Source organism: Melanostigma gelatinosum (assembly GCF_949748355.1).
Source record: "Melanostigma gelatinosum genome assembly, chromosome: 9".
Taxonomy (NCBI): domain Eukaryota; kingdom Metazoa; phylum Chordata; class Actinopteri; order Perciformes; family Zoarcidae; genus Melanostigma; species Melanostigma gelatinosum.
The window spans coordinates 11,852,357-11,879,154 of NC_136642.1; the positions used below are offsets into that span (position 1 = coordinate 11,852,357).

Below are 26,798 nucleotides of genomic sequence, written 5' to 3' on the forward strand. Positions count from 1 at the left end.
AAAATAAACAGATATACATGTCTATTAACAATCTAATTCCCCTTAAACAAAAATATGCTATTTTATTCTGCCCTACTCACCAAGGTTATAAATACATTTTTAATTGTCAATAAAAGACAGGATTCAACATTTGTCATATTGCAGCAGTATTGCATTTGACCCTCCCTTCCTGGTAAATGCTCATGTCTTTCAAACTGCACACATGTTTGTGATACAGGATTTTTGCCAAAGAAATTGTAGTCCTCCCATCTAACAGGTTTTGTTTTTTCAGACTTAAGACTTTAAACTGGATGTGTAAAATTAGAGTGCTCTTTTAAATAGTGGAACTTTTTTTGATAGGATTTAGTAAAACATTGAAAAATGTATCAATATAAAGATCATGCTGTTTTGTTACCTCGATCTGAATTTTGTCCGTGTTGGTGAGTAAATGTTTGCTTGTCAAGAGAGAGAGATATGAAAGTCCTTAAATTCCTTGTTATCTCACACTGAGTTTGAGCCCAGGGTTATTGTGACCTCATAGATTCCAGTCTAAACAGTAACCTCTTCACTATCCCTCCCACCATGTTCTCGTGAAAAAAAAGACACAAACACCAAATCAGAACAGAGAAGAACTCCCTGTGTAGCTGTGAACTGTCATGTAATGAGTTTCCAGCGTTTTTTTCTCTATAGGCCACAGTTTAATCCTGCCTTTGCTGCTCTCCCCACAGCTCTTTCATTTCCCATCATGAACAGTAGACATTAGGATCAAAGTTTGTTGGTGGTGGTGAGTCCGGAAACCGTACAGAAGTGTTTGTCCCGGGTAAGAATTCCCCCGAGAGGTCGGAGAGCAAACAAAACACAGACTCTCATACTCACACTGCAAAGAGAGTTTTGTGTTTTGCCTTGAAAGCATTGCGACAATTGAATTCAACAAATTTAGCTTCCTTTAAGGCTGCTGAAAACTGGCTTCACGTGTCAATATATGTGCGTGAGTTGACAGTTCAGTGTCCGGCTGTTTTCCTTCACTTTCAGGAGTAAAAATCGTATCAGGTCTTGTTTATTCATATTGCTTATTTAGCTTTAATGTCTCTATGGACTAAACAGATCCTGAGAAGCAAAAGTATCTTAGAAAAAAAAGAGAGAACATCACAACAAGCAGTGTTTACCTGATCTAATGTCTTTCCAACCAAACTGAAATATGAAAACAAAAACTACTGAATGTAGAAAGTTGCTTTCAGCAAACATCCTCACACAGAAGGAGATAAAAACACAACTAGCTTTCTAGTGTAAGTACATTTGACATAAAGTCTTTGTGGCTTTTCATAGGAAAATGTCGTATTTACCACATCCAATTGAGTCTTTTAATTTGCTTCCTCTTAACTTGGTTAGCAACAGTTGTTTGTCTATGACAACCTGACAACTTTCCACTGCCAGAGTCTGCTGAAGGGTCACCCACAATGACATTTCCTTTGTTTTGAATGCAACAGCAACAACTCTACAGTACGGTGCAGGGACTATGCTACGATCTTCTTATGTGCTATGAGAATGAAAAATCATGTGCTTATCACTTGTGAGCTATGTCTGCTACAATTAAACTGTGTTTTGTTGAGTTCAGGACATTTCTTATCATACCATAACAGGATATCTTTCTTTCTTTCTTGCATGTCTCAGTCTTACACAACTGTTTATGTTACACAATCAAACAAAGTTACCACATCTGCTTGGTATCGCAGCCTCAGCAGTTTATTAGCAGATTTACATTGAGTTATGTTCATTATAATCTCAGCCATTCCAGCAACAGAGAGGACTAAATCCGGATATACAGTACTTAATGCTGAAACATCTCATTGTTTCCAATTTACCCATGGCTTTATTCAGCGATATGTTAAGAAAGCAAAACATATGCAAGTTAATCTGGAAAAAAAGGAAAAGTTTGCACACAGGGGAAGAGACTTCTACTGCGTCTCTCACATTTTTTTTTATAAAATTTCTACTTTTAATGCAACATATTTTCAAAGCTCAACAGATATAAAAAGCCTGTGAGGACATATTCAAACACAGAGGATAACATTTATTAAGAGGTACTGCTGCTTTGTGGGACTTATTAGTCAATCGGACAACATCAACCTGAGGAGAGACATTTCTCTACAGACATACAGATACAAAGAGGCAGGTTATACACACCAATATTTCATGTTTTGTCGGGAATACTTGCTATGCAATATATTAAAGACACACTTAAATGTGTTTTTGATCTGTAAACTAAATAATGTGACTGTACTGTGAAGAAGCACATCAATGCTGGATTTAATTGGGTGTGCACAGATTATTATTCTGATTGCTTCATGTTGCTATTTTGCTCCTGGAATGTGATGTTTACTTCTCAAGGGGAGATGCATGGTAATAACCTTCTTGCTTTTTTTGCCTCTGCCTGCACATTTGTTGTCATTGGATGATTCTTTCTTTCTGTCTAAATTTTTCGAATTTTGTGTGGCTTTTTATATCTTACTTTTCTATCTAGCTTGTCCAGGACCATCTGCAAAGTCACCTTTTAACTCTACAGGAGGTCCGCGTTTTAAACTCCAAAGAAAGATTTTGGATGGACTTACATTTAAATTTTCAATTGACAACGATCAGCACCCTGCGTCTTTGAATTTCTATGTCCAAACGCACTGCGACACACATTTACTGTGACTCACAATAGCACGTATCCAGAGAAAATGAATGCTGTGCCTCACTGACAAGGAGCTGTCAAACAACAACAAAATGCATGTTTCCCTGGAATAATAAAAATAGGTTTAAGCTATCAAAATATTCAAATTTATGTTTGACACAATCTACCAAAAAGCTCTTTTGTCATTTATTTTAATTATTAGAAAAATAGATTCTGTCAGGATATAATGAAGAGACTTAAAATAACATGTGTGTGTATGACTTTGCGTATACTGGTTAATCATCATTGAGTGGTCCCCGGCAGCAGCTCTGCCTCAGAGGCGAACAGCTCCTTGTAGAGTGGAGGGAACAGCGAGTGAGCAGTGAGCGGGTACCGCTGACTGAACCACTGCAGTTTCTCCATGTGCAGACTGCACAGTGAACGCAACACTGACATCCTCTGGTACAGCTGCAGGGAGAACACAAACACAGTTAGAAATACGCTGTCTGCTACAGTGAGGAACATGCAGGTCAAAGAATAATGTGTTTGGACAGAGTAAATCAAGAGAAGGTATCTAAGACATGTACCTTGGGCATTAGACTTTCTTGGTTGTCTCGGTGTAGAATGTGTGTGAGTCCAAACTGCACGCTTCTTTGCACTCGCTGAACTCTGCCTCTGTCCTCCAGACAAGGACGATCTGCACAGAAAGACACAAAAAAAAGAAGCTAATTTGTTTTAAAACCTTACCACACACTCAAATCATTCAACAATCATGTGAATAGTCCTGGCTCACTGTGTGGCCTGTTATATTATATCGTTTGCCACTGGGGGGGGGGGGGGGGGGGCAGAGAGGCTAATTGTGTGGGAATGAATGAATGAATAACATGTGATGGAACATTTTATAGTTTTGATTCAAATGGAAAGCCGAGAGGCTTTTTAAAAAAGCAATATTTTCAAAAATGTTAATGTTTTGGTCTCAAAGATGATCATGACACTGACACAGACTAGATAAAGCTATCAATAACCATCAAAGTAAAGCTGACACGTGGACCAGGGTCAATCCCGCAGAACAAGGAAAGAAAAATCTGCTTCGTAAAGTTAAACAAAATGAAGTGGATGTTGCCTGATTGAGATTGCAAAGCCTGTTACGTGTTGCTTATCCTCCTGCGATAGTGTCTTCCCACTATTTTAAGTAAATGAATAACATGCAACATAATGGAGGCACAGGTGAGTTGATCTTACCTGTGTTGATCAGCACAAGAGCACTGAAGAGAGCAATCTGCTGCTCCGTAAGCTTTAGATCACACATACCGTGAGCAAAGTCAAACACCGCTGTGATTAAATCACCACAGGCTGCAAGACAACAAACCACAGAGCATTGATAAAGCACCATATTTATGTATTGTGCTCACTGCACGAATGGGTTCAGAACTTCCTTTGCGTGTAGAGAAATCCTCACCCAAAGACTTGAAGACTTCAGCTCCAGCAAACTTCCCATCAAAGAAGACGGTGTTGTTCTCAGTGTTGAAAAAGCGACTCATCCTGACCAGAACCACCTCCATCGAGCCTGAGGGAGGAGGGGAAACAAAGAATGCGTTAAGAGAAGGTAAAACAGAGAATAAAAGCATGTTCGATTATGATTGACGGTGACGTTTTGTAAGTGACAGGTAAACTCACCAGTCTTCAGGAGAGAAATCTGGTCGTTCTGGTTGAGCAAACGGAAACCTGGGATGTGTTTTGCAAACTCCACCACATACTGCACGGCATCAGTCAGTCGGATAGCGCAGTGCTGCCACATCTCATCCACCGACTGGGAGAGAGAGTAAGAGGGAAAATATGTTGTATTTGAACATAACATTTAAATCAACCAAAATAGAGACTCAATTATTTTCCTCATCACACATAAAGTCATCCTCACTGTCCAGTCTACTGATCTTTGCTTGGAGTTAGCACAGAATGTTTCTGTATGGTATCTCTTTATCAAATGTAATTAAATATTTTAACATATGTGCTGCTGAAAAGCATTAGCTTCAGCTGTGATCAAAGAGGAAGAAGAAGAGGAGAGGGGAAAATGACAGTTCCTCTGTTTAATGAATCAAAAGTAGCCTCAAGATCATTTGAAATGCCGTGTTTTCTTTTAAGGTCACACAAATGTGAGAGGGAGTCTGAGAACCAGAAAACAGTCGTCGGGTTGGTATACTTTGCTCTGGTAGGCTTGGATCTCCTCTCTGCTGAGCAGCTTCCATCTGAGAGCCTGCAGCTCCTCCACTCTGTACTTGCTGGTCTCTCTGTGGGAACGCACAATGCTGGCACACAGCTCATCTGAAAATAAAAAAGAAACACTTGTAAATATTACTATACAACACACCATTTTTCACGTTATCCCACCGTGCTGTACCTGAACCTATATTCCTCAGAGAGTGACTATAGAGGCTGTAAGAATCCTCCGTAGGGTTGTAGGGATGAATCCCCACAAGATCATGAGATGGCTGCCTGGAGTCAAACCCTGACATGAGGAATGAAGAAGACAAATGAGAAATAAGCAGAAAAGGACAACGTACACAAGTGTGCTGTGTGTACACACATGAGAGCCGTACCTCTTATGTCAAGGTGTCCGCTGTTGTCCCCCCTCGCTTGGGATCTCGATGCGGGAGACACACCGGAGCCTCGGTAGATCATACCCGACACCTGCGACTCGTTCGGGGAGCAGACCAGGTAAGGGTGAACATCAGCGCTGTAGGACAGCAGCTCGGCCTCCCCGGTGAAAGAGTAGGTTGAGGCCATGGGCTGAAGGCGCTGTGGGGAGCGGTCTTGACGGGCCTTGGTGGAGAAGGACAAGAGAGACTGGGCCTCTCCCTGAAGCTGCTGCTGCTGCTGCTGCTGCTGCTGCTGCTGCTGCTGCTGCTGCTGCAGCTGTCGATGTCTGTCCACTTCAGCAATCAGAGCGTCACGCTGACGTTTGGACATCCGTCCGAACTTCACAGCTGAGGAGGACAAAAACATGAACACAAGAAAATAAAGAAATGCTGTGAGTGGAGTATATATTTTGTCTGTCGGTCTGCATGTCGGTGTGTTTGTGTCTCACCATCTCTGCTCATGCCCTTTGCTAAGCACTTCTGCAGGCGGCAGTGTTGGCAGCGGTTACGGCTGGCTCTGTCGATCTGACAGTTGTTCTGCCTGGAGCAGGAGTAGGATACGGTAGGCAGCTGGCTACGCCGGAAGAATCCCTGAGGGTTTGGGTTAGTATGGCATGATTAACAAAGCCCAACAGAAACTGGATTTTAAGGCAAATACTAATACTGACATTTAAGACTTACAAACACGTGATAATCGACAGGGTTGTATTATTTAAGATCGGTTTTGGTCTCAAGACCGGACTCAAGACAACTTTTTGAACGTCTCTGTCTCCTCTCGACCGCATTTTTACTCTCGGCCTCCGTCTCAGACAAGGAGGACTCAAGATTTTATATCAAGACCGGTCAAGACCACAACTGTGGGGATATCTCTAAATTGCCTGTGCATTGTCTAATTTATTTGGTGACATCATGACTGTGATTGCTCAAAACAAAACAAAAGAAAATCCCCACACGCAAAATTCACCTCTGCAATGCCTTCTGATTATTTTATCAAGATATTTCTCACGGTACACTTATACACTGAGTGAAGACCAAGACCGGACCAGTGTGAGTCCCACACTGCATGACACACTGACACCAAAATGTGGAACATGCAAAGCATAAGCACTCCTCAAATTGACATGCAACATATATATTTGACAATATACAGTAAGAGGTGAATGAAAACAAATCTTTATTTGTTTTCTGTGGGTGTTTTTATGGGAATGTGGATCATTCACAGCTTGAGGAGTGACGATGGGCTTGTGGGACTCGCACTAGTCTGGTCCTGGTCTTGACTTGGTCTCAACCCCTTCAAAGTCTTGGTCTAGTTTCTAGTCGAGCAAAATGATGAAATGCTCCTTTAATACCGATAAGTCTTGTGTGTGTGTGTGTGTTTGTACAGTGTGCGTCGGATGCGGTCATCTCACCTTGCAGCCCTCACAAGTGATGACTCCATAATGCACTCCAGAGGACTTATCCCCGCAGATCTTACATGGAATAACCTCAATCTGGGCTAAACAAACACAGGAGTAAAAGCAGTGTTAACATTTTCAAGTGCATTCCACATCTACTTTCCTCCACGCGGGTACCACTTCACACTCACTCAGATAGCACACCAGGAGGGACGAAGCTACTGAGCCAACTCGATCTTCAGGATCATTCATGCAGTAGCTGACCAGCATATGAAAAGCTAAGAGTTCTCAATGAAATGAAACAGTGCAATAGTTCATGTTCTTGGAATAACATTGAAGAATTCCACATGCCGTCTGTTTCATAAAATCATTTTAATATCCATGAAAACATCAGCGCACAGCTTCTCACAGTTGAAGTAACATAAGCCAACACGCATCCGAATGACACGTTGTATTTTTACCAAAAGAAGTCATCTGAGCAAGTGATGTGAGAACGTCTGCTGTACTTCCCCCTTAAACATGTATCATTTGCCGTGTGATCAGAGTGAACCAAAGGTATTTTCCTCTCATACACCTCCTGCCTTAATAATAATGAAGAAAATAACATCAAATACGGCAAGGAGAGGAGTCTTCTGAGGACGTGGAATATTTGCAAACGGAGAAAGGCGAAGAATACGAAGGTGTCAACCTCAGAGTCCTTTCAAGTGGTTCACTGGCTTCTCTTTCACTGTGACTGTCCCTCTTTCATGTCAATTCTTTCTTTGTGAATCCATCTCTGTCTCGCTCATAAAGGACACAGCTGCCAGTAATGCACTCTCTCTACCTTCATCACTGCCAGTAACGGCCCACCCCCCCTCTCACCTCCCCCCCTTCGTGCCCCTGATCTCGGGAGCTCTCACGCCCCTCAATCTTTTGCTTAGTGGCGATTTTTGTCAGAATCAGATGTTATTTGATGCATTAAAGTACCAGAGAAGTCTAAAAGTCTGTGTTGGTGACAGGCGTGAACAGTTTTATAGTATGTCCTGAGAAACATATCTCCAATGAAATGATAGAGTGCTGTGTATAATTACTTGATATAATGAATTTATAGCAATATAGAATGGCACACAACCAGAAAGAACAGCTTATAGCATTGTCATTCTTTACTAGATAACCTCCTTTTATCTATTCCTGTCATCTTCTCTCTTCCTTCCACAAATGCGCATACGGCGTGTGATTAACTTCGGCGAGACAAGCTCTTATGTCTGATACACAAGTACTTGCGTTTCCGTGCATAACTGTGTCAGATTTTCTCACGTGTGTGTGTTAGTGTGTCAGTGTGTGCCCTCTTTACCTGGTGCCACAGGGATTACCTGAAGGCTCCCGAGGAGGACAGCCGGTCTGAGGTAAAATACACTTTTTTTAAATGCACACGTAGAGTACAATGTGTAACGAAGCATGAGATGAGTTTGCTGCGTCTACCAATAGAGCTGATTGATTGACCTCAAGATTCACCATGATAAGGATTAGAGTATTTCACAAATACAAGAAGTTACGGACACTCCAATACAACTGGATGAAGCAGAAGCATTTCCTGCAAGCTAAACATCATATACAGTATATGATCAACTATCATTTAAAGTTACTGAGCTGTGACTATGATTGTATTTTTTTCTGTCATGCAAGATAGGCGGAGGGAACATGAGTGGTCTCTGTTTTTTTTTCTCACTATTTCACTTCTGATTGTTAACCTCAAAGAACAGGAAATCCACCGTGACCCACAACCTTTCACTAATCACACACGTACTTACACACACACACACACACACACACACACACACACACACACACATTCATCACATATACTGCTCGTCCATAGCTCTGATAATTCTTAATATGTCAACCTAACTACAGAGCACGGTATCTAAAGCAGTATCAAGTTAAATCATGACTTATTTTTGGGCCTTTTTATACTTAAAAACAAAAACACCTGCAAAACAGGGAATCTGCATCACGACACCAGTATCTGTAAGTGGAAATGAACTTAAGAGCGGACAACACTGAAGCTCTTGCGAGCTTTTTTTTATGTCTTACATTGTTATACAGCCACAGGCTTAGATCAATCACACCCAGCATCTCCTGGTGTGTGTGCATATGTGTGTGAGCCAGATGGAGAGATAAAATACTGAACTAACCCACCTTTATTTCTTCCATTAGTGTCTTTGTCAGTGATAGAGAAGGGTTATTGTGTCTAGCAGCCAATACAGACAAAAAACGTATTTCATAAATCCCCTTTACAAAAAGGGTCAGAGCGGACTCTATCTGCTGAGGAGACTTGGAGTGCAGGGGGCACTCCTGAGGACCTTCTTTGACTCTGTGGTGGCATCAGCCATTTTTTATGGAGTGCTCTGCTGGGGCAGCAGCATCTCGACAGCCGACAGGAAGAGACTAAACAAACGTATCAAGAAGGCCAGCAGTGTGCTGGGGTGTCCACTGGATATACGGTGGAAGTGGTGGGAGACGGGAGGATGATGGCTAAGCTATCATCCCTGATGGACAACACCTCCCACCCCATGCGGGACGCCCTGGCAGCTCTGTGCAGCTCCTTCAGCTACAGGTTGATTCACCCCCCGGTGTGTGAGGGAGAGGTACCGCAGGTCCTTCCTTCCTGCCGCTGTCAAACAATACTTGTTTTGAACTTGTTTTTACTATGTCTCTTGTTTGCACTATCCACTATGCTGCTGTAATCCTGTAAATGTCCCCACTGCGGGACTAATAAAGGATTATCTTATCTTATCTTACATGTAAAGATGAATCTAAATTAGCTTATTTTTTTTACATGCAAATGCCTCAAGCAGATATTGGTTCACCCTCATGTGGCATCTCTGCTCAGCTGCTCAGGTTATGAGCCAATTAATAATGTTAAACATATGTCTTTATAGATCTTGTGTGCCCATGTGCTCAATCATTAATGAAGAAATAATTTAGCTTTCCAGTGTGCTTTATCCAAGCAAAGCTATTTACTTGTGTTGCATCGTGACTTACAGTATGTCTTGACGAACATTCAACATTTTATATTTCCACTACGTTCTAGTAACAATGTACAGTATGAAACCAACCATAAACGCACCACATAAAGCTATATTTACATATTCATACTGAAGTGAGATCATTTAAACAAAACAACCACTCCAATCAATTAAAATCCTAAAATTGATTTTGTGTGAGATGATGTTATCAAGTGAAGATGTTTGAGTACAGTAGATGAGCAGTGGTGGAAATGTTCTGGTTTGTCTGTCAAAATAAAAGAGCGCCACCTCCCACGCTTCCGCATACGAGACGCTGTGGACTGACTTATGTCTTTTGATCAGGATTTAGAGTTATCGATGGCTTAAAAAGTACATTTATCATTGTCGTCGTATACAACGGAAGCTTCCGTGTATAAAAGCAAATACACATTGCGAAACATTCACAGGTTTCTTGTGAGTTGAATGACTTCCTGCTGAACGCTGGACAATAACTTTGGTTCTCAATTTTTGTGATTCTTAAGCTTGTTGACAAGACAAAGTAAAGTGAGCTACCTCCTAATATGATAAATCACACTGAACAAGCCTGAAAAGGCAAAAAAGAGTCATTAATATATGTATGACCTTAAATATACTGAAAAAAGCATGAGAAAGAAGAACGTAAGGAAGGTTTTGATCTCTCGATTTCAACCTCGAAAGAGTGTATTTCAGTACGCTCACCACTTTCGTGTCAAACGGTGTGCGTGTTTGTGTGTGTGTGCGTGTGGGTGGTGGGGTGGCTGAGGTGATGCGTGGACGATGCAGATTTACACTCTCTTGCCTAAAATCACCCCGTCAGCAGTTTGTTCTTAGACTGTAAACGGATACAAAATCTAAAAAACGTTCCTCTGACGGAAGCTTCGGTACATGCGCAAGCAAGAGTGCAAACAAAGTTTGTATACACAGCTCACACCATCACACACACACACACACACACACATATGCTGCTTACACAGTGATGAAAATATCAACTACGAGCTTTTTGGCATGCAGCTGACCAACTAACACACTGATTGTGTGTTTGTGAGAGATTAGCAGACTGTTAAAGTTTTCAAACAATACGTTATTAAACCCGGGCTAGGAGGATTGTCATTTAACTGATCTACAACATCCCTGCAAGTTAAATGTTTTAATAATGTGTGTACCACGATTGAAAATGGTTTCGATATTTATTTGACTTATTATTATTAATAATAAAGACAATTTTTTTTAAGTTTGTGTCGCAAGTAATTCATATAAATTATACTAGACTTGAATTTAAAACCTTGCTGAGGCAAGACGTTGAAAATATTCATCATTACTTGCGTAACAACCACAATCTATTTTATATTGGAAAACAATATATATATATATATATATATATATATATATATATATATATATATATATATATATATATATATATATATATATAGGGGGGGTAAAGTAGAATATGTCATCTTTGTAGTTAACAAAATAAAATAGCACACATACTGATCATATATAAAATGCAAAAATAATCATTCCAAATCCAACATTAGATTCATTGGTCCTGCCGTGCAAAGCAGAAAAAGATCTCTCTGACTTACTGACACAAAATTTAAATAAGCAATCATTTATTTATTTTAAAAGCCATGATTTTTGAATTTCTAACTGTAAACTGTATTTAATGATCTTTAACAAAAACCTTAAAAAAGAGAAAGAAACACGTTAGTGCAAATCATGACAAACTGGGGTATTTTAATAAGAACTATTTCTTACCACTCGTCTGTATTGAATATTTTGTTACTTGACATTTCTGGTTACATTTATTGCAACGCTGACTGCAGATTTAAAGGTGTTAAATACCTTTATGCTTCAAACTGTGTTGGTTGTTAGATTTATGTGAGAACTACTGAGTTTCATTCATTATTTGACACCAACAAAGTGAGAGCAACTAACCACAATATGTTATCTGAGAAAATGTGAACTACCAAAGCTAATCTGAACATCAATTAGCACCAGATTAACCATATTTGACTTTGAAGTGCAGGCTGAATTTGGGGGTGTTTGAAAGAAGTAATGTTTTGACAGTTGCAAAGTGTATGAATCAGCTCAAGTGCTCTTTTACCATATTTTGGGGCGAATGTGTCACCTGCGATTTTCATGTTAGCTTTGATCTGAAGCCAACCGCTTTTGCCGCTTTGGAAGTGCTGCACAGAGGCACAAGGAAATCCTTTCTGATAAAGAAACTGTATAAGAATTTACGCAGGAATCCCCCGAACAGAACAACAAAGCCATATGACATTTGCATGTGCGTAAATTATGATGGCATCAAGCCCACTGTAAGAGTGTAAAACCAATGAATTAGATGAATATATGTTCATTGATGAAGTGAAGACACAAGAAGTTCTGTTTTCGGCAATGGGAGCCTTCTCTCTCTTTCACGCACACATCATCCACACACAGCTGCACGGCTGAGATATGCTATATCTAGGCGCCATCTAAAAAGCAGCTGCGGATCTGTGTGTGCTTGTGCATCTACGGTATACGTGTGTGTGTGTGTGTGTGTGTGTGTGTGTGTGTGTGTGTTTGCAAGTTGCAAGAGAGACCAAGTGTGTGAGCAACTTGCATAGAAAAGATTATTCAGTTCTTATTGTTTCTTCCCTTCGTGCGTGTTGTGTGTTTTTATTCTATTCATTTTAAATTAATTCGTACAACAAATGTGATTTTCTTTTATCATTTTCACGATCACATTTTCCTCTGCGACCTGTCTATTGTATGTGTGTGAAGTTAGTCCATTCAAACTGATGCACTGCGGTTGTGAAGCATCCTGTTTTCCTGTCTCTTTCGTTTTTACTTTGATTACACTTCGGTGGAAGTGTTTGCAAACAGGTTTGTAACATTTCAAATGTAATTTTAGAACCTGGTCCCTTGGGCCTTAATAAGTTGCATGTGTTAATTATATTACTTATCATGAAAATGTGATGAGTCTAAACAAAACATGTTTTGCAGCAAACTCAAAATGTATGGCATTTGTTTAAAAAATATATACATTTTAACTTATTGCACTCTGGTTCTCAACATCTTAAATCAGCTCAGCGTTCTGAGGTGTATGTGGGAGGGAGAGAGTGAAGAAATATCTGAGACATGATTCAAATCTTAATCCATCAAAGGAAGCTCAAAATTGAGTCATGTTACCAAATCCTAAAACTGAAACACATATATTGATGTGAACATACACAACAGTCAGCCAATCAAGAGACCCAATTACGTTTCAAAACAAATAAGAACATCTGCCTTGATTAAGGGTACTTTAAACAAGTTGAAACATCAAATTAAACATTCAAATTAGTTTGACATAAGTGCAAAAATTGTCACATTTTGAACTTTTAGTTTCACTGTTCAACCTAGTGTTACCTCAAAAATGAAAAATAGAAACATGAACTGAAAAACTGCCTTAAACCTAAAAGTGACAATATTGGTCCGGATAACTATATGATGCATCAGAAGCATCACTTCAGTCATACAATCACTTTCAATGAACTCTAAAATCAGGGTTGATGGAGAGAAACTTTGAACACTAACATGCAATTGATCTAATTGATCAAATATCTTTGATCAGACTGCCCACACACATATACGCACACTTATACGCACACACACAGACACGCCAAAAAAAAACTTCATCCCTACCTCGCACCATCCTCACTCCTCCACTTGACGTTTGTCGAACAATACTCTGTCTTTTGACACACTTTTTCCGCACCATCTATTCTTTCAGTCTGTCTTCTGTCTTTTTTTCCTTCTTCCTTCAGCGAGCCGTGTCAGGTGCTCACTGCAGCTCTAAGCACACTTATTCAGACTTTTGAGTAACAGTCACCGCCTCACCTTCCTTGTTAGCGTGTGTGTGTGTGTGTGTGTGTGTGAGAGAGGAGACAGAGAGAGAGGAGACAGAGAAAGGAAGGGGGGGGACTGTCCCCTGCCCTGGCTTCTTTCTCAAGGTACTTTTTCCTGATACCTTTGTTGTTATCGTTCACCCCCTCACTCTTCACCACACGTTTAAAAAAATCTGCTTTATAGTGTCTGGCACCTTTAGGACTCTCTCTGAGAATTTAAACTAAACTATTTTCAACAGGAATAAGCAAAGTAAGTTACAAAAATATTTCAGTAAAGTAAGATTTTATATACTGTTACTCACACATGAGTTTAACTGAAGTTGTCTTGCTGATGCTTATGATGCACATGGTTGTTTATTTACACTGGCAGGAATAAGATAAAAGTATTGAGATAAGCAGAAAAAAACATTATTTTACATTACTCTCCTATAACTGAATTTTAAAAATTGTACTCATCTAAATGTTTTGCCAGCAAAATGTAAAAAAAAGTAAAGTGTACTTAAAGTAAAGGAATGGCCCCCATCACAGCGCGTTATCACATTAATGGATTATTATTAATGCTGCATTAAGCATCATCATTGTTTATGATCAATATGTTTATCGTCACACTCAACACAAAGGTTGGCGTGTGTTACACAGCATCTCGCTTGATAACACACCCAGGTGTGCTAAAGTTGTGGCAGAAAGTGTTAAACCAAAGAAGTTAAAAAAAGATGAGACGTTATCTCTGCCATCTGCATTCAGATGCCAAAGCCCTAGTAGTTGATATTTTCGTCACTGTGTGTGTGTGTGTGTGTGTGTGTGTGCGTGTGCGTGTGCGTGTGTGTGTGTGTGTGTGTGTGTGAGGGGGGCAGCACAGGTGCAACACACAGCACACACACTGTGTTGCTAATGCAACGGCACTACACAGTGTGTTTGTGTGTGTGTTGTGTGTCTTGCTTGTCTTGTACAGGTGCAATGTTGTATGTTCACTAACTATGGAGTCAACCGCAATGCATGCACAAATATCTAGCACAAACACAAGCAATGTCATTACCACATTCAGACACACATACATGCCAACACAACATATTTCATAAAGCACTTACTCAAATGAGTCTTCTTGGACACAACTCCTCCTGAGGGAGAAGAAATGTTGTTAGTGATTCAAAACTACACAACACTTACTGTGAACCTCAGTTCCACGACAAGCTGCACTAAATATGTGCATCTGGGTGAATATTTTAGAAACAGAAACACAACACGCAGTGTATTCATGAGCTTTACAGACTACACTTAAACTCAGGCAAAACCCTGAATTCAACCCAGGACTAAACAGCACACTGGTACTTTTTTAAAACGTTTTTTTAATCCTGCTAGTGTTACAAAAAAGTTAAGTGCATTTACTGAAGTGCAGCACTCAATGACAGTTTTTAACATACAAATGTACCAAACAACCACAACACCACCAAGTACAACACAAACGTACTGCTTACATGCTGATGCACCAATAATAATGGTTCGCTAATATATATAAACACTGCCGGTGGGGGCTCTGCATAATGAGTACTTTTATTTTTGAAGTACGTGTTGTTGTCAATACTTCGGGTACTGCGGTAACATTTTAAATACAGGACTTTTGCTTCTCCTAAAGTTTGTGTTTCTAAATGATCTGAATACTTCTTCCACCACTGAAACCTGCATTGTAGCAGGGTTAGCGTGGCAGTGACAGATCAAGTTTCCAATTTTGTAAAATCATTGTGATGCTGTAACAAATGTAACAAAACATATTAAATATGCAAATTAGAATATAACTATGTAAAATCCTGAATATTATATACACAGGGTTGACTTTTAATCAGGGGAGTAAATAAAATTAGCATGACATGTGACTGAAACTAAGCCGGGCTTCAAGTTACAGATTCAGCTGTGATAAACTCTCCGTTGTCAAATCCTTAGTGGCAGTTTGATACAGGGTTTTCAGAATGCACTACTTTTTTCTCAGTATTTTTTCCAATGTACAAAGGCCTGTGGTCAGATAAGAAGCCTTACTGATAGGTTAAATTAGAGGATTCCTATTTACAATGCTGCGTGTCTATGTTCTGTTCGTGTGACTCTTCGGCACCCATACCCACACACACAGACACACACACACACACACAGGCGATAAAGGCAGAGAAGGTGGGTGTCTGTGAAGCAATAGGTCCTCTTTTTTTCTGCCTGTTTGACCGCAATTGTGAGAAAGTTTGAATTGCAGTGAGCGTGAGTAAACGGGCGGAGGGACGATTCTGAAACAAGGGGTTTATTTCTGAAGTTGTATGTGTGTGTGTGTGTGTGTGTGTGTGTGTGTGTGTGTGTGTGTGTGTGTGTGTGTGTGTGTGTGTGTGTGTGTGTGTGTGTGTGTGTGTGTGTGACAGACAGGTCACACACACACACACAGGTTTGAAGGCAGGCGAGATAAGTATCAATGGAAGACGTAGAGCTAGCCAGTCTTTGTCTGACACCATCAGGCCCTCTGTGGTTTCCACTGTTTTCCTCCCCTCATCAAATCAGTTTTGCTTCATAAGCAGAAAGCATGGAATGAAAGCAGAGCAGTGCACACACAGGCGGAAAATGTGAAGACATTTTAACACTAACTGTGCAAATGGTTGAAGGGGACTGCTAAATAAAATGTACAAGATTTATGTTCAATGAAATCATGCTTTAAAAGGAACTTTTTGAGGTAAATATAAGCATCATTTCTAAATCAAAAGCAATACATTGTCTTTTATTCTTTGATGGGATTTAAATGTTTTCAAAGTTAAAATGTTAAATACATAAGCATTGTATTAATATGGTTTCAACGGAGCGTAAGGACTGATTGTCCTTCTTTTCATTCGACAGTTATAGAAATGCACAAATCTAAATTATCATCTGATTACCAAATTATAAAGCAGTTGGTTTTATGGATATATTTGAATTGTTATTTGCATATATATATATATATATTATTCTTGTTTAAAAGTACTTGTGTATATAGTTTCTTTTGTTTCTTGCATATGTATCTGTGTAATGTGTTTTTTATTACTGTTTTATTAATATTTCCTCTTGTCTAATATCTAATTACTTGCTTATTTATAATTAATGTTATGTTTGTTAAGATTGTTTTTGGGGGATTGGAGGGATGTTCTTTCTGGATGTTTGTTCTGTTAAATAAAAATGAAAACCAATGAACAATATGTGAGAAAAAAAGCTGTTGCTTGACGGTTGTTTATGTTTTTTGAAAGTCATGAACTTATCAACAGAAATGAACCAGGGTAAGTGATTTAAAGTAACCTGCAAAATACAGAATTTCGGGCTAAATCCTTGTCATTTTTTTAATTTGGTATTCACAATTTTAACTTAATAAAGATGATCTCTACGCTGAATGCAATTGACAGTTTGCAGTGTGTGGCTTGTGGTGGAAGAATAATCTAATGCGATCACCAACATCGTTCTCTGTACAAACTAAATGTGACACAGCATGTACAAATTTAGCAAGGCACCACCATGTCCACACGGACACACACACACACACACACGGACACAAACAAACTATACAAGACTACATGATTACAGAGGCACAAATTGAAACAGCAATCATCAGTCAAAATCGTACTAACGTCTCTACACTCTGACATCTAAGCTGACTGCTGAAGTGACAGTTGCTGCGTTACATAACAGCACTGAAGACCACTGAACCCAGAGAGTAGGTCGACTCCTTCGCCGGCATACAAAACCATGAGCCATAGAGCACAGAAATAATACAAAATGTACATATATTGAAGTCAGATTAGCTACTTCATTACCTTCTCAACAATCTTCAACCTTATGCCAATGTAAAATAATGTAGAAGTGAAAAAGCAGATCGTGTTTCAGTCTATGACAATCTGTGTAATTAAAATAAGTAAATCCGAAAGAATTTAATTTATTTACAATACAATGAAAGAGTCAATACCATACTGAATAATTGAAACCGAAACACACATGTGTAAACTCAATTAAAGCCGGCCTGATGAAGCTGGTTTGGATGTTTGTCCAGTTTAGATTATAGGTTGTTGTCTAAAATGAGCAGTAGAGTGCTGCATTCAAATTTAGAAAGTGCACAAAATAACGCCATTTCCTCCGGGACCGAGTTCGTGCAAGGCGTACACTATAAAACGCAGATCGGCAGAGATCTTCTCCAGACGTGGTTTGTGTGCGAGTAATTGCAGAATTGCGGCAGTGTATGGTTGATTGCGTGCAGCGTAATGTCTCAGGGAGACATCGATTATTGTTTCAATGTATGTTTTAAATCTCCTTTACTTTTGCCTTTATGCTTTTAATGGTTTCATGTGAAGCACTTTGAATTACCTTGTTGTTGAAATGTGCTATACAAATAAACTTGCCTTGCCTTGCCTTGCCCTTGCATGGTGCATGGCTGAGTGTGTTTCAAGGCCAAACCCAGAAGTTAGCATTGCACTGGCTCCCAAGACAAAAACCAAATGGGATTGTTTCTTTGGATTGTGGATTACCAGGAGAGGTTGGAAGGAGACATAGGATGGAAGGTTATACAAAAATGTGATCAAATAAAAGCAGGATTCACAGTTTTGAGGTGAATTAAAAGGACATTTTTGATGTAAGCATGTTGGCCTATAAGTGACTGACTGAATGTTTAAAAATGACTTTGAGGAGTTTCAAAATACATTTGTAGAAAGGCCAAACATGATTGTGATTTTTGTAACTGAAAGCATTTTTGGTCCATAAATTAAGATTTATTGCAAGAAATGATCACGCTTGATATCACTTTGGTTGAGAGAAAGATTCTACCGGCTGACACTATTGTGTCAATAAACACCAATACATTCATAAATGACTGCAGAATAACAGAGAGAGTATAGAGAGAAAAGAATCGGACCCACAACAGATCCCTGAGGGACACCACAGACAGCAATTGAACCAATAATGAACAGTAGCAGAGTTTTAACCTGGCAGGAGGAAATGCAATGTGGAGCAGTACCAGAGACTCAAACCCAGCGCTCAAGAATAGTGAGAAGACACCCACAACCGCCACTAAAACCAAGACATTTGTCACCTTAAGAAGGGCTATATCAGCAGTATGAAAAACTGTACGACCACACTGAAACTCACTTAAACCAGATTGAAATGCCATTACAGCAGTTCCAGTATCTGAAGTTAGCTGATGCTGCTCTTTCAAGAATAAAAATGTAACCACTAAATCTTTACCCTCTGTATCGTTATTGTTATCGTTAAGGTTGTTGAAATGGTCTTTTTTTCACTCCGTCTGACAATATTGTGCATTGTGTTGTTCCAGCTCCAGCTGTCTTGAGCATCATTTTAGACAAGATTCCTAAAAATTGATTTCAGTCATATCAAATATAAAAACTCACTTTGTTTTCTTCGGTCTGCACTCTACACCCAAGGGTTAGGATGTAAACATAGCAAAAGGTGTCGAATGAGTGTAGTATGAAAGGTGTGCAGTGGGTTTCTGTGGCAGAAGGACAAGGTGTATTTTCTCAAGTGACAGTCAACAGTTTGATTTTAATCGTAAAGCATTGACCAAAAACGGAAGCAAAAATAAGAACTAATCCTTAAGGATTACTCCGGTTTACTGCCATTCTTACCCACTCACAGCACCTTAACCACACTCCGTGAAAGGGATGAGGGGGGTTAATGGGGATGGATGAGAGGGGAGGGAAAGAAGATAATAGTGAACACTTGTGAAAGGGAAGACAGATACTCAGCGAAGGAAAGGTGAGCAGTACATGAGTACATAAAGAGTGTGAGGGAGGAGATAGATGTGGGTGGGAGTAGGCAATGCTGAGAGACAAGGCTTAATTTGTGTTACAGAGAGAACGACATAAAGACAAAACATAACACAATATATAGAATGTAAATATGAGACTAAAATAAACTGTAAGTAGCTCAACCAAGTTGCATAATCCTTGTAGAGGCACAACAGTTCAAACAAGTTGCAGAATAAAAGCTCGGTGATGGATCCTCTTACCTCTTTTGAGGGGGCTGTCAGAGGGGGGCACGTCGGACTCCTCATATTCCATTACTCTCCTGTCAAAACACTGGGTGGCCCTGCACACACACAGACACACAGTCAAACGACAGTCGGTTTTGAACTCCACCTGCCGCCATGAGACTTAGACGTTAACGTGACAAAACTCGAGCTCATACTACCTGTTGGTTGTTCTAGCGCCCGGGCCGGCGCAGGCATTTGAAAACATGCACTGCCATCTCGCCTAATTCCTGTCCTTACAGCGGGTCCCAAACCTCGGTCGTCATCCCCTCTCTGTCTGCCTCCCTTTGTTAAACAGCACACCTCCTCTTGTTGGGTTGTTTTGAAATAATTGAATTCCACCCGAGGCAGCAGCAGAGAGGAGAGAGTGCAGCTGGACCGGCCGGCCGTTCACAAGCCGTGCGCCTCGGTCTCTCCCCCAGCCCTCCCTCCCTCCCTCCCTCCCTCCCTGCGCTCTCTGTGCGCCCTGACCGTCCCAGGCTGGAGAGAGTTATGTCACCGGCCGTTACGTAATAGCAGCGGATCGGGTTTTGCTTTGTAGCCTAGTGCTCAGTTGACAAATGTAATCCCATGATGCTGTCACAAATTCCCGCCACACTAATCGAGAATATCCAATGCACAGAGGAAACATTGAACTCCAATGCAGGTTTGGCCTTTCACTTCATATTGAATAAACCTACTTCCACGAAATCTCTCTTCATATGCTGGTACAACTCTTGTGGTTTGTTATGACCACCTGCAGGACTCTGTACATGCAATTGGAGGGGGATTGTTCTAATAATGGTGTGCAATACCTCATTTTATCCGCGGTAGGAAATCAACTGCAAACACAAAGAAAACGATGAATAATCGATATGTCTTCTCGGTTTACAACATTGTGCTAAATGCTCCTCTAAGACAATACACTGGGTCCAGACACACATGCTGAATAGTCAGTGGTTGGATAACTCAGTGCATTTACTCAAGTGTTGTGGGCCTACTAAAGTACAACGTTGAGCTATTCTTATTTTACTTTATATTTCCACCTAAGAGTCAATCAAGTAATCCACACACGATGTCCAATGAGGAGCATGTCTGTTTAAAGCTGTTGGTGACTAGAGGCGGTGGAGAGGGCCCACAAAAATCCAGTATGATAGGTCATGCAATCTTTTTCTTCCCATTACTACGGTAATTAACTTAGAAAAAAATACTTTAAAAAACATGACCATTACCAGAGCCCAGTCATTTCTCTAAGCTGCTCATGAGTCACCAAATCCTCACAAGAGAGCGGTGAAGTGGAAATGTTTAGTATTTTTTTACTTGATTGACATTCACAGTTGCCTCTGATTCATTTTCTGTAAAATGACTGGTAATTGATAATTGTTTCGACACAATATAGTCTATTGTTAAAGAAATGGACCCGTAGTAATATTTATTTCTGGATGCCAATACTCTGATGCCAAAGGTGACAATCAAAAAGATAACTGTTCACTGTCAAGTCACTGACACCTCACTATTCTGTCAGGTGAGTACACTTTTAGCAGGAATTTAGATCACGGGTAAAAAAAAAATAAAAGCTTTCCAAGCACTATCTAAAGTAAAATCACTTCTGGAAGTGCTACAATAGACAGAGCTTGCTGCAGGTGGTTTTAACTGAAAATTGAAAACAACTGCCCCCACACACTTCCTCAAACCCAACTTGACCACATGAGCCTTCAGGGGAGAAGAAGAAACTGCTGGTGTTCATTTGTCCTGCATCTGCCGCCACCACACACACACACACACACACACACACACATTACTAAGGTACACAAACTAGCATTTCCATCTGCACTTGTACTGAGGTTAAAGATGTGAGGGGCCCTCAGAAGACCACCAGGCCTGTACTGTGATGAGCCCATGTACACTCAGAAACCACACATCAGAAAAAACAGTGTGAGAACTGAAGTTATTGCGTGCAGGGTTTACTATACTCATAACCAATGATTTACTGAAAACAAACACTCATTCAGCAGCATTGGCTGATACGCAACACTTTTCTGTGTATGAAATGGATGTAATCGGAATAGGAATTTGTAAGTGTCACATTAATTTAAGGATTATTCAGAGCGTATTAGCCATTTACTTAAACATCATATAAAAGAGTAATATTAACAAATGCCAGAGACTATTATAAGCTGCATTTCAAAAACATCAGTGGATTTTAACAGTTAACAATGTACCGATATAACAAGCAGTGACTGAACAGAACAGGAAACATTAATATAACTGATACATTTCAAGCTCCTTTTTATTACATTTTACTAATCCAGCGTAATTAATTGACATGCTTGATGAACACCAACATTAGATGCTGCTGTCTCTGGAGTTGCAACTCTGTCATCTGATAGTTTGTGAATAATCAAGAGGAGGGCTTTGCTCCGAGTTGTGAGAAGTTGCCGGCTGTTTGTTTAGGCGACAACAAAATGCAGTTAAAAATGGTCAGATAAGTGAAAACACATTGGGATGTTAAATTTGCAAAATGAAACAACTCCCTCTTACAGAAAATATAAACGAGCTATTTCTCTTTTTGTAATTTAATGTTTTTGTTCCACGATGTAGAGATATTAACAGAACATTCACATTTAGATGTTTCATAGTCCAATATAAAAATCAAAGAATGTAGTGTCTTCAACATATAGGCAGTGCCGTATATGTTTAACCCAAAATAGTCTCACAGCATATAATCTCACGGCATCGTGGTCTGCAGTAGCTGCCTGAGCAGCACAGATCTCTGTGATGTGGACAGGTTTACTTTTTACGGCATATCGTGGGACGCCTCAGTCATTTTTGATTGTGGAAAATGTTCAAAGTGTCACGAGTGAGTGAGACAAACCAGCCTGTGAACAAAATGACAACTGCGATGATTTTGGGTTTGGAACCCCTTGTGTCTCCATTTGAAGTCACGATATTCTCATGACATGTAAATTCACACCCCGTATTCAAATACAACCACATCCACCACATGGTGGGGTAACAGTTAACAACCCACACCTGAACATCTAAATTAAGACTAGTTAGAAGCTTGAAAGTCTGGTTAGCTGACATGTAGAAATGTACATCTCCTTGATTGCACCAATGTATCAAAGTGACAGCTAATTTCTTTATTTATTCATCCTCTATGTGCACAACTTAAAGAGAGCCAACAGCACATGACATTCTGCATTCATCCGTTTGTTTTTACAAAAACCTGACCCAAATATAGCAATATCAGTGTCAAGCAAACCTTACTACTGTATGATGTTGGTTATATTAGCGGTCAACCCCTGACCAGGGGATTAATTATAAACAAAACATTTACAATAATATGTTCGATATTTCAAAAAATGTATCGCACAAAGAGAAACTTTAAATGTTCTTTAAATGGTAAGTGCAACACATCCAACTCAAGTATTTTTCTAATGTTCAGAAGCAAAGCCCTCAGAATATGAATGAAAAAAACAAAAACGCAATTTTTATTCCACGCTGCAAACAATTCAACTTGTTGAAAAACACATGCTTTGCTTAAATCATATAATACCAATAGGTAATGCTTTATTGTAGGAAATCAAATATTCACTTCAGTACACTTTGAGCAATACTCTCACGTCCTAAGGCACCAGTGTTACTTAAAACCACAAATATTGTATAAGTTACAATAAATAAAACCTAGCATTTACTTTGCTGAATAATGCTTAGATATGTACTGTCTATGTGTTAGCAACACGAGGTAGTTACATAAAGGTATTACATTCATTACTAATAATAACATATTGGATTGTAGAGAGCGTATAAGTATTAGGATATGAATGTATCAAGATATCACCTTGCAAATAAGCGCACACACACTCCAAAAAATACTCCAAACTAATAACACACACACACGCACGCACGCACGCACGCACGCACACGTTGTGGCCTCAGGTTGCTGAGTGTTTGGGGAGATGGCAGTCTGGTGTGTTTGTGTCACGATCCCAGTAGTAGGTTGCTGAAACTGATTGACACGAACAGCGCTGCATATGAGGCATGAAAGAAAAGAGGACAATACAGAAGGTTGGCGAGCAGAGACGTGACCAACCACAATCTTTCACACAGACATGGCTCATCAGACATGTTATGCGTGTAAAAATGTACCTGTTGTGTCTGTGTGCAGTTTGGAGCCGTCGCTGCTGTTCACTTTGGATGTAATAAATATTTTTTTGCCTTCTTTCCCATCCAGAGAGGCTTCAAGCAACACGGTGCTTCCCAGTGGGATAGGCCTGGGAACAAGACAAGTGTTTGTCAGTGTAAACTGGACATAAATGATAATAGTCATACAGTACAACATACAACATATGCCCATAAGGCCGAGCAGACACGGAGACCCTGACTGCTCATCCTAAATATACATTAAAACTGAAATAAGACAATTAGGGTCTAATCCTAAATAGAGGTTGTTATAGATGCAAAGGTCTTCAAAATGTACAAAAAACTATTGTCTGTCATTACACTAACCAATGAAAAGGTGGCATATTCAGTGTATTTAAACAAAGCTACAAACATTAATTCTGCTGGACCATATATGACAAAAAACTGAATCTACTAACACAACGTGTTAAAGGTTAAAAATATGTTCTTTCTGTACTTGCGGTAGTTGATGTTGAGGTTGGCAGTCACAACAGGTCCAAACAGTGTGAGAGCGAGAGCCCCCGTCACAGTGTCGATCATGGTGGCTATTGCCCCCCCGTGGACATGTCTGGAAATACACATAAGTTCTATTAGACCCCAAATACAAAGGCTAAAAGGTGCAGTTTTGTAAGCTCTGAAGATTTAAAGATACATTATCTAGTGAGGTTTTTCTTTTTTTATTATTATTTTGAGGCATTTTGCCTTTATTCGAAAGCTGATAATAAAGAGACAGACAGGAAATGTGGGGAGAGATTGAAAGTTACGACATGCAACAACAGCTTTAAATCTTTTAAAACAATAAAATATAAAACTACCTTCAAGGTAATATTATTGTGTTGTATGGAGTACAGTTAAATATGAACAGTATGTAAAAATACAAGAAACGCATTAATTTAAAACACAACCAACATGAACGGTTATCTCACCCTGGCGGCCCCTCCAGTAGGTGTCCAGCCTGGAAAATACCCACACACCTCTGCTCCTCTCTATTGAAAAATAAAACATACTCAAATGCTACCCCCGGGTCTCCGGTGTTCCGGGTAAAAAGACGAGCCTTTGACTGGATTATCTTATCAAGATGAACTCCACCTGATGGGAAAACACACACGTGAACTGTCAGCAGCTTATCATCGTCATAAGGGGGAAAAAAACCATCATAAGTACAGGTGCATTTACAGATTTATGTGTTCATATCAGCACATACCTAGTTCCAATCTTTATTGTGGTTTAAAATATACTATATACCATAATTCTATGATACCTTGACAAACATAGAAGTCATATTGCTTCACTGGTCATATATAGCTGGTTACACGTGCGGGGCTGATACAGTAGAATCTGTGTACGGCTTTAAGTTCCATGATAGTTATGCCTTCAATTACACGGTGATAAGTCATCTTCAATTTAAACAATAAAATACAACAGTCAAACAATGCACTTTACCCTCTTGTCCCATCATTTTGCTGATATTCTCATGAACAAAACAAACAAGCAGAAAGACAGACAGTGAGACAAACGTCACAGTCTGCACGTTTACCTGGAGCATACTTGATTACGCGATTGTAGCTCGGCATTCTCCGCCACGGCCCCTCCTGTTTCACTCCTCCTTCCATCACGACCTCACACTGGCTGTTATAATGTTTATACAGCCGCATCATTTCTGAACCCCATGAAGAGTTCGGCAAGCTGAAGTCCCGGGGCTTAGAGAAACAGGACGACGGCAGCCCCTGATGAACAAGGAAATCCTTTACAACAACAGTGTGAAACTGGGTCTGGGTCTAGCAAGCTTTGGGCAGTTAGTGGTGGGAATGTGTGGGTCATACGATGCATGTCATACACTAGAGGTGTGGTTTCAAACTATTATCTTGTCAAGCACCACTCTGTGAAATATGGCTTAAAATCCTTGTAGTTCAGATTTGTCTTGCTTGATCTACATATTAATATGATGCAAAAATGTGTCTTAATTCATCAGTAGTAGTAGATCGAGTAGGATATTTTTATCAGTGTACAATTTATGGCTGAATTGTTTCTGAACTGTGTTTTGCATTGCATGAGGTGTTCCCAGGTGTACCCAAAAACTCAATATTGTAATGTAAAATAATATTTTGTTCATATTGTGATACAGCATTGTATGAATGTTCACCCCTTATAGTTTAATTCATAAATTATCTTTTTACATTTTGACTACGTATGAGGACAATATTGATTCGATTTTTATATTTTTTTGTTCACTTTCATGTCCCCAGTGTTTGTACAAGAACGCGCTGAACCCATCACAGAAATGAGAAACATCTGGAAGGAGTGAGAGGAGACTGACTGATCATCCAAAAAACATCTGACCAGTCATTTCAAGCTCATTCATTCGTCAAAACAGATCGTTGCTACCTACCAACATGGTCCTGACTGAACCGCTGGTGGCCGGGTGGCTGAGTTGAGACTGGACAGACGAGAGTGAGCCGAGGCGTTGAACGCCCTTGCATATACGACCGAGGCTCCATGCCATTTGTACACTTTAAAGTGCCGAGGATGGAGGACAACGTGCCTGTACTCTGAGGTAACGTTGGCTAACGAAAGTCAAACGCTTTTGCGAGCTAACGTTTGCTAGCACCGTATCAAAGTAGTATCGCTTTAATAAACACTGATAAACCGCATCAGCATATGGTATATAGTCTACCTTAAGCATGTTCAACACATGTTACTGTTTAGCTACCTCGAACAAATAAGAATGCAACGAACGACACACTGACGTTTTACCGGTGACTTTCACCTGTCGGAAGACAAGCAGCTGCTAACAGAATGACAACTTCCGGGCACAAGAGTAGGTCACGTGGTGTTCATCTTGCACTCTGATTGGTATCAACCTGTTCTCCAGGGCAAATACCTTCTTCACAAATGAAACATTTGAGCAGGTGAAACCCGGCATTACATCCATTTGTAACTATATGGATTCTTACGTCAAGATTGTTCATCACAAAACACGAAAGCGCTGAGGACTTATGAACTACCTCAGCAATACAGTGTTTTAAGTTGAGATGCGTTATTTTAT

The 26,798-nt window shown here is 39.8% G+C and overlaps 2 protein-coding genes across 3 annotated transcripts; both read right to left on the reverse strand.

The window, feature by feature from the left end:
• Positions 1-1,799: 1,799 nt before the first annotated feature.
• rorc (RAR-related orphan receptor C) lies at positions 1,800-19,899 on the reverse strand. The gene is made up of 13 exons (XM_079274746.1): positions 19,750-19,899; positions 19,568-19,647; positions 14,652-14,681; positions 6,678-6,763; positions 5,718-5,859; positions 5,230-5,616; positions 5,031-5,138; positions 4,833-4,954; positions 4,310-4,442; positions 4,092-4,199; positions 3,875-3,985; positions 3,220-3,329; positions 1,800-3,100 (listed from the first exon to the last, which is right to left on the reverse strand). The coding sequence occupies exons 1-13, from the start codon at positions 19,794-19,796 to the stop codon at positions 2,936-2,938; spliced, it is 1,629 nt and encodes a 542-aa protein (XP_079130872.1). The 5' UTR covers positions 19,797-19,899; the 3' UTR covers positions 1,800-2,935.
• A 3,135-nt stretch (positions 19,900-23,034) lies between these two features.
• Positions 23,035-26,510, reverse strand: them4 (thioesterase superfamily member 4). 2 transcript variants are annotated; one of them, XM_079274745.1, is made up of 6 exons: positions 26,142-26,510; positions 25,290-25,479; positions 24,760-24,841; positions 24,210-24,320; positions 23,720-23,844; positions 23,035-23,598 (listed from the first exon to the last, which is right to left on the reverse strand). In XM_079274745.1, the coding sequence occupies exons 1-6, from the start codon at positions 26,253-26,255 to the stop codon at positions 23,552-23,554; spliced, it is 669 nt and encodes a 222-aa protein (XP_079130871.1). In that variant the 5' UTR covers positions 26,256-26,510; the 3' UTR covers positions 23,035-23,551. The 2 variants fall into 2 exon arrangements, with proteins under 2 accessions (XP_079130871.1, XP_079130870.1); XM_079274744.1 differs by having other exon boundaries at positions 24,679-24,841.
• Positions 26,511-26,798: the final 288 nt, after the last annotated feature.

Coding starts and splice junctions, on each gene's coding strand:
- rorc (XM_079274746.1), bottom strand. CDS start 19,796: ATGTTTTCAAATGCCTGCGCCGGCCCGGGCGCTAGAACAACCAACAG. Junction 14,682..19,567: donor TGACAGCCCCCTCAAAAGAG/GTAAGAGGATCC, acceptor CTTCTCCCTCAG/GAGGAGTTGTGTCCAAGAAG. Junction 5,139..5,229: donor CGGACACCTTGACATAAGAG/GTACGGCTCTCA, acceptor TCCTCATGTCAG/GGTTTGACTCCAGGCAGCCA.
- them4 (XM_079274744.1), bottom strand. CDS start 26,255: ATGGCATGGAGCCTCGGTCGTATATGCAAGGGCGTTCAACGCCTCGGC. Junction 24,842..25,289: donor CGTAATCAAGTATGCTCCAG/GTAAACGTGCAG, acceptor TTTTCCCATCAG/GTGGAGTTCATCTTGATAAG. Junction 23,599..23,719: donor ACTGCACACAGACACAACAG/GTACATTTTTAC, acceptor CCTCATATGCAG/CGCTGTTCGTGTCAATCAGT.